The 8,048-nt window shown below is 38.8% G+C and overlaps 1 protein-coding gene across 3 annotated transcripts in view; it reads right to left on the bottom strand.

Moving 5' to 3' along the window:
* LOC109302590 (neurobeachin-like) overlaps nt 1-8,048 on the bottom strand; it is a 494,933-nt gene that overhangs the window by 206,391 nt on the left and 280,494 nt on the right. For all 3 annotated transcript variants that reach the window (XM_019524185.1, XM_019524186.1, XM_019524187.1), the window contains exon 6: nt 2,054-2,171. In XM_019524185.1, coding sequence (XP_019379730.1) covers nt 2,054-2,171 — 118 coding nt within the window. The remainder of the gene's footprint in view (nt 1-2,053; nt 2,172-8,048) is intronic.

The raw sequence follows: 8,048 nt of genomic DNA, 5'->3' as shown, positions 1-8,048 counted from the left end.
TACATCATTTTTACTGGTTATGAATTATTTAGGGACAAAACTGCAAAATTCCTCAATAGTGTAAGTTCTCTCAAAAAAACAAGTTGTAAGACTGAATTCTTTGTTCAAAATTATTATTTTATACCAAGCAACACCATTTTAAAATTATTTAAAAAAATAAAAAATAAACATTGAATTCTGCCAAGCCTAGATATAAATGTTTCCCTAAAAGGAAGATAGTGAATCACATGCTGAACTCTCTGATTAAGCTGTTAAATTCTGCAATCAGTTTTAAGATATTAATCTGATGACTGATGTATTTAAAACTCAGTAGGCCAGAGACTGGCTATACTTCTTCCTTCTTGAGTTGTAGGTCACTACTTACTTTACTGATCTCACATGGTGACTAGATTGTTGACACGTTGTATCAGCTATTTGCTTCTGTGGAGAAGACTGGTAGGCAACAGTGTTTTGACACCCACCTCTACAGAATGTCTAGGGGGTTATATTGTATTTTTGTGGTAAGGCCACTGAATTTATGAATATTTTGGTGAACGTGCTCTAAAGAGCCAGCTGGTGGGACAAGGATTTCTGATTTGCAACAATGTCAGGTGTTAAATAAAACACCATTTGAAAGTATTTTATCCTAAAGATGAGCACAGCTAGGAACACAATGGCCATAGTATGCAATAAGTGTTAATGTACATTTGGGTTTTACAACTATACGTGGTTTAAGGCAATCCTTGACCTGGGTTCAGTTTTTCAAAAGATAATAGAACTGGTTACGTGACTTTGGTCTTTTCCTATGTGACTGGACTCCATGTTCTTGTCAGTTTGGGACTAGGAAAATCAGTATGTGCCATGTCACAGGAGGGAGGGACTTGGTGGCAGAGTTATTAAACACATCTAATTATGGCTCCAGAGACATGAGCCTGAGCCCCTTTGTGGACTTGTGCTAAAGACTTCCTCCCATTTGATATGGCTCTAAATGAGTGCCTGATCATTTGGGCTGGGGAACCAAAGGCAGTCCAGTATGATACCAGCTCCCTTACATGCTCCTTCTGTGAAATGAAAAGTGTGCTTTAACTGCACTGGTCCTATGGATGTTTAAATGTTACAGGAGTGATATGAGAGGATTTACTTCCAGACACATTCTGAAATATTAGACCATTACCTATTCAATAAAAGCGTGGACTAATTAACCAACTAAAATGGATTAAACAAACCGGGCCCAATAATTTAATAATTCAAAAACAATTATTTAATACTATTAAATAAATATCATTTTTACTGGTTATGAATTATTTCAGGACAAAACTGCAAAATTCTTTAATAGTGCAAGTTCTCTCAAACAAATTGTAAGACTGAATTCTTTGTTCAAAATTATACAAGGCTTTTTCAATAAATAAATTTTATCTCAGAGGAGATTTTGCTAACAGTTCACTGAAAAAAAACAAATCAATTTGTAGTGTTTTTCATTAGTTAAGTTACATTATGTATCATGTGCTCTGACCGTGTATCTTATATATGACGTTTCTGATGGTATTGCTCGGAATAAAGAGCACAAAATGACAAATAACTTACAAAATTAATTAACAGCACAATTTTCAAGACTTATTTTAGAATTACAATGTTTTAAGGTTTCCTTTTAGTTAATTTAAGCAACTGCATATTCACCATATATCCACCCATTCAGTCTTACAATTCACGTTTGAGGGAGCTTGACACTTCACTCGAATATTTACAGAACATGAAATCAAAAGGGACAAAAACAAAACAAAAGGAATTTTGCTTAGTATTCTGAACAAACATTCCTGAAAAGTGCTTGCTGCATTTATCAATTTGATTGTTCATCAATGTTCATCATAATCACAGTGATAAAGTAAAGTCCAATTTACTGGCCTTAACAATTTGTATTTTAGATATAGTGAATAAAGAAAAAATGAGAAGAAAAGGAAAAGCAGCAGCACTTTTCAAAATGAAGTATAGTGTGTTAGTTTGAGGATGAATGGATACCATCAATAAAACTGACCAGAAACTAGCTTACACAGAACAAACAAACAAAAATACATACTTCTGTTTGCCATAAACACCTCCAAAGCAGTGTTCTGAAGAAGGTAACGTCTTGAAAAAACAGCTCGAATTTCGCTGAACATCCATTTTCCATGAAGACCTTCGGTGTAGGCGAGAACCTAAAATAAAAAAAGGAAGTAGACGTTTAGATGTTTGCTTTGACACTACTGCATAAGAACACAGCAAGTGTTATGTATCAAATAAGAGAGGGTAAGATTATCCTGCTGAACTTGATGGTATGCAAAAACACAGAGTTAGCAGTTGAACAGAAAAGCTAGTTAAAAAATAAAATAAATTGTGATTACAGTTCAAGAAGTGTTTGCAAATATGGCAACATGATATTGGATAAATCTGCTTCTGCTGTGTCATATCACATTATTTTATGTAGACCAAAAAAAATTCCACAGTTAAGCAATGCAGAGTGAATGGACTGCAGATAAGTAAGCGCTACCAAATGTACAAGACAGAGTTGCAAGTTAAGATGGGTATCCTGAGTTTAAATTTTGCAACTGAGTTGTATAAAGGTAAAGAATAACATAAATGGATACTGAAATCTCTAAGTCAGCTTCCTAGGCTGCAAGTTAGAAATACTCTGTTCTTCATCTACCAACACAAGGAAATAAAATATCATTGTTGCATTCAGTTTTCTGAGGTTAATTGTATTTTAATATTCCAAAGCATTAGCATGCTATGGTGACTTTCTATTCCTGTGTAATTTAACCAAAATACAAAAATATTTTAAAGTAAAATAGTTGAAAAAATAGCACTGAATTTATAAATAGTCATGATCTGAGCTTAAGGTCTGACTTACTGTTACAAGACCTCATGCAGTCACTAATTCCTAACTTGCCTATTTCATATTTGACTCATTGTCATACACACAGTAGAAGACAGACAAGATGCAAAGGATGTGGTTTAATTAGGCTTCAGTTTTATTAACTAAACTCATCTGGGAAATATCTGGCAATATTTTATACAGTGAGGGCCATCATTTCTTCCTTAATCATTTTCACCTGTTATAAGATATCTGTCAACTCCTAACCCTTCCACAGCTGGTCTCTAGTCTATTGCTTGGACTCTCATCTTTGCCTCATACAAAGGTGAGGGGACTAGGGAAAGGGAATTCACCCCTCACTGGGTGTATCTACATGTGCAATTAATGTGATGCAATGAACTCTGGAGCCATTTGAGCCAGAGGAAACTGCTCCCACGCAGCGCATCTACAAGTGCAGCCAGGACAGCAACGATTTGAGCTGGGGTGGAGCAGATCCAGGACTGGCTGGGCTGACAGGGTGCAATTAATGCCTACAAACAGCATCCACACGTGCGTTTCAGCACAATAAATTACTCTGCCATAATACCAGTGCATGTGTAGACTGTGATGCTATATTGTTGAGCTAATTAGTCTGTTCCGCAGTTAAGCCCACGTGTAGATGCACCCACTGTACCAGGCATTAGGAGCTTCAACCATGTTTGCCAAGCTCTTTAGAAGATACCTTCCCCTAAACATCCATTTCCAGTTCCAGTTTATAAAGAAACCTGCCCGCCTTGCCCCCCTTTGAATTTCCCTGACCATTTTAATTTGTCAGTCCAGATACCCAGCTCTCTGCTTTAAGCTGGTGGCAGGGGGAGGGTACTTTCCCTAAAATGTTTAGTAATATATCTTATGTTAGCACTCATAGAATCATAGAAAATTAGGGTTGGAAGGAACCTCAGGAGGTCATCTAATCCAAACCCTGCTTAAATCTCGCCCATCCCCAACTAGATCATCCCAGCCAAGACTTTGTGTAGCTCAGTCTTAAAAACTTCCAAGGATGGAGATTCCACAACTTCTCTGGGTCACCTGTTCCAGTGCTTTACTACCCTCTTTGTTAAAAAAGTTTTTCTTTATATCTAACTTAAACTTCCCTTGCTGCAATTTGAGACCATTGCTCCTTGTTTTGTCATCTGCCACCATTAAGAACTGTCTAGCTCCATCCTCTTTGGAACTACAGGAAGTTGAAAGCTACTATTAAATCCCCTCTCAGTCTTCTCTTCTCCAGACTAAATAAGCCCAGTTCCTTCAGCCTGTCCTCAGAAGTTATGTGCTCCAGCCACCTAACTATTTTTGTTCCCCTCTGCTAGACTCTCTCCAATTTTACATCCTTTCTGTAGTGGGGGTCCAAAACTGGACACAGTACTCCAGATGTGGCCTCTCCAGTACTGAATAGAGGGGAAGAATCACTTCTGTTGATCTGTTGGCAATACTCCTAATAACACAGCCCAGTATGCCATTAGCCTTCTGGGCAACAAAGACACACTGTTGGCTCATATTCAGTTTATTGTCCACTGTAACCCCCAGGTCTTTTCCTGCAGAGCTGCTGCTTAGCCAGTTAGTCCCCAGCTTGTACCAGTACTGGGACTGTTCCACCCTAAGTATAGGACTTGAACTTGCCCTTATTGAACTTCATGAGCTTTCTTTTGGTCCAATCCTCTGATTTATCAAGGTCTCTCTGAATCCTAGCCCTATCCTCCAGTGTATCTACTACTCCCCCAGCATGGTGTCATCTGCAAACTGGCTGAGGGTGCCCATCTTCCAGATTGCTGATAGAGATGTTGAACAAAACTGGCCTCAGGACCAACCCCTGGGGCAGTCCACTTGATATTGGCTGCCAACTAGACTTTGAGTTACTGATTACTACACTTTGATCCTGACAATCCTGCCAGTTTTCTACCCACCTTATAGTTCATTCATCCAACCCATACTTCCTTAGCTTGCTTGCAAGAATGTTGTGGGAGACCATATCGAAAGTCTTGCTAAAGTCTCAGGTGTTAGTGATGGGTTATCATATGTCAAAAGTTTCTGAGTTCAATTTTATAATATACTGTACTTGTTATGGATTCTACTAGCAATAAAAACAAACCCACAAATATTTTGTAAAGCATCTTTTCTTCCCTACACCAGAAATGGTAACCAGGGGTTGGAGCAGAGGCTTTAGTGGTATTCATCAGCAGAAGGCTTCAGTAGCTGGGTGCTTTGCACTTGCCGTATTGTGGCTGGGTAGCAGAGAGCAATGGTGGCGGTACCAGCAGCTGACCCCTACTCTGCACCAAAAATATGACATTGTATTTCAGAAAGAATAAAAATCAAAATATAAATTAGCTTCTGAAAGACTCAAATATTCACTGTATCTTAGATGAAAGCTGGAAAGAAAGAAATGGTGAATCACAATAATCTTCAAGATCAGCATGGAGATAAGAACAAGTGCTAATATTGGAGTCATTGTGGCCATTAAGGATATAATTGCATTTCATTTTTGCTATCCCGACTGATCTCAACAGAGACTGCCTGAAAGGTACAACAGTGACCTGGTTTACCCTGGATGTATGCCAAAGTTTCTTGCTCCTTCCCTTCAATCACAGTCCAGCTTGGTTTTGGACTGTTTATGCATCACATCCCATGGTAAGCACTTTCAACAGTGAATTACCATACATGTTCAAAATCTGCATTTTATTTCCACTTTGAACTTTGCTGACTTTACCTTTTAATTATAGAATCCTGTAACACCTTTGTCTGATAGATTAAAGAGCCCTCTGGTATCAGATATCTTCTCCTGGTGTAGGTAATTATAGACCATGATCAAGTTGCCTCATAACGTTTTCTTTGATAAGCTAAATAGTTTGAGCTTTCCTTTAGTCTCTCATTGAGATCAGATGGTACGGTATGCTTGACATTATGTATGTGGAAGCTGAGATTGCCAAGAATAATAAACTTGGGAGATTCCAGTACCACACAGTTGAATATGCTGTACCACCACATAATACACATTTTTTCTGTAAAGCACTCAAATCTGACTATATAATACTCAAAAACTCAAGGAAGAGATAAGAAATCATACTCAATGGGTTTAAAAAGCTAAAGGGTGAAATCAGTCCCCTGGAAAGTAGCTGATATAACTGGAACATGCTTTTATAGATACAATTGGAAACAGAACTTATTATGTCACAACTAGAAGATTTGCTGAACTCAACCCTTGACACAAAATTGTGCCCCAGAAATTCAGCTTTTGCTTAAAAATATTTTAGTTCTGTTTTTTTCCCCCTCTTAATTAGTGAAAAGATTTTGCGTATTGATAATTCACATGATAACAATAAAATGTGTCTATTACCAGCATTCAACAGCATAGTGTACATTGACTGTATATGAGTATAAGACTCTCCCTTTTTTGTTTTTCTAATTAAGCACATCTGGAACTTGATATGTGTATTGTCAACCACTTATACTGACTTTTTAAAAACTTTTATCAAGTTGTTAGGTGTTTTCTGGACAAGGAAAAGAAGCTAGAAAGTATGGGAAATCAGAGGAAAGGAAGAAATTAAATGTCCTTCCTATAAGTACAAGATTATTGTCTGTATCTCAAAATATCCCAATTATTTTAGTATTTCCATTGTATTGTCTTTCTGAGCAAGATATACTGTTAATTTTACCATTTTCTGTGAATGTCTGGGACTTTTCATCCATTATAAGAAAGTTTATTAATATTTTCCTGTGACATCTATGTCGTTCACTGAGTTCACCGATTTTTAACTATGAAGTTCCAGGAAAAAAGTTATTCCCTTATTCCTGGTTTGAATTTAAGTTTTGTCTTTCACCTTATCATTAGCATTTTATTATATTCCTTTCAGATTCTATCTTTTAGATTTTGAAAATATTTTTATCATTCTTTATTCATAGATCATATGTATGAAACAGTGCCTGGCTTTTTTGCGTTTCAGAGACACACTGGAGGCAATATTATGCATACCATTACATGAAGGTGGAGAAACACATATTCTGTGAACCAAAGTATAGATTTACATCATCTGGTTAGTGTTGGAACAGATAACTGTCATGTACATTATCTTATTCTATCTACTCTTTTGCTTTTATATTTATAGTTTGCACTCCATAGCTTAACAACATTATGTAGTTTGTCTTCTAAAAAGGCCAAGAAGTTACACTTTCCCAATATAATCTTGATTGCCAAAAATTCAAGCCCTTGTTTGAAATTCTCCAATAAAGATAGTTTGATTGCTTAGAAGCACACACACACACGCACACTTGCAGTTACATGTAGGTATGGTACAACCTGTGGTAGGTTACAATGTTAGGTCTATGTTGTGTCAGGGCTGGGGTAGTCTTGTGTAGAATTGAGATTATAGTCATATGGTTTGGATAGGGATGTTCCTGCCTCTGGCAGAGTGCTGGACTAGATGACCTCTGGAGGGAGGTCTCTTCCAGCCCAACTATTCTATGGGTATGTCTACATGAGATGCTTTACTGGGCCTTAGCCTAATTTACTGCACAGTATTGGTGTGCATCTACATGTGCAAATCCATACGGTCCAGTAAAAATGACTAATCATGAATAAATTTGCAGGTATCAAATTTGGATGTGATTAGTTAAAGTGCAATAACACATGTGTAGATGCGACCTGGCACTGACTTTAGTGCTAGGTCAGTCTAGCCACTACAAAGCTACCCTGAGCCCAGTCCGGTCCCCTTTCCTGTGCCAGGGCTGGGCTGCTCTGTGGCAGCCCCTAGCTGCAAGCTATAAAAGTCTACAGCCATTTTGTGCTCTGGGGCACACACACAAGTACCTTGGAGCACTGTAGGCCCTGGGTGCCCAGCTGGACAGGACCCTGGCTGCCTCTGCCAGTCCTGTCCCCTAGGATCACGGCATAGTGGCTTGGGCACTCCTCAGCCTGCACAAACACCTCATCATGCACCACCTGGGGCACACGCAGCAGGGGCACACTAGATGCACAGCAGTGATGTGAGGGACTGGCTCAGGACACCTTACTGGAGAGGACCCCAGTGGGGAAGGCGGTGGTGTGGCCAGCCCCTTACCCCAGTTGTCTGGGAGCCTCACATGCCCCAAGCCAAGGTACTGTGACTGGCTGGCAGTGCAGCAATGTGGTTGGCCTGCAGGGAGTCGCAGGAAGCAGGGTCTGGAGCTGTGGCATCAGGTACTCCCA

This window comes from Gavialis gangeticus, unplaced genomic scaffold (genome assembly GCF_001723915.1).
Source record: "Gavialis gangeticus isolate Ggan-Ray unplaced genomic scaffold, GavGan_comp1, whole genome shotgun sequence".
Classification (NCBI taxonomy): Eukaryota; Metazoa; Chordata; order Crocodylia; family Gavialidae; genus Gavialis; species Gavialis gangeticus.
The sequence above is the reverse complement of the archived record's forward strand: the minus strand, read 5'-3'. Positions and strand labels throughout refer to the sequence as shown.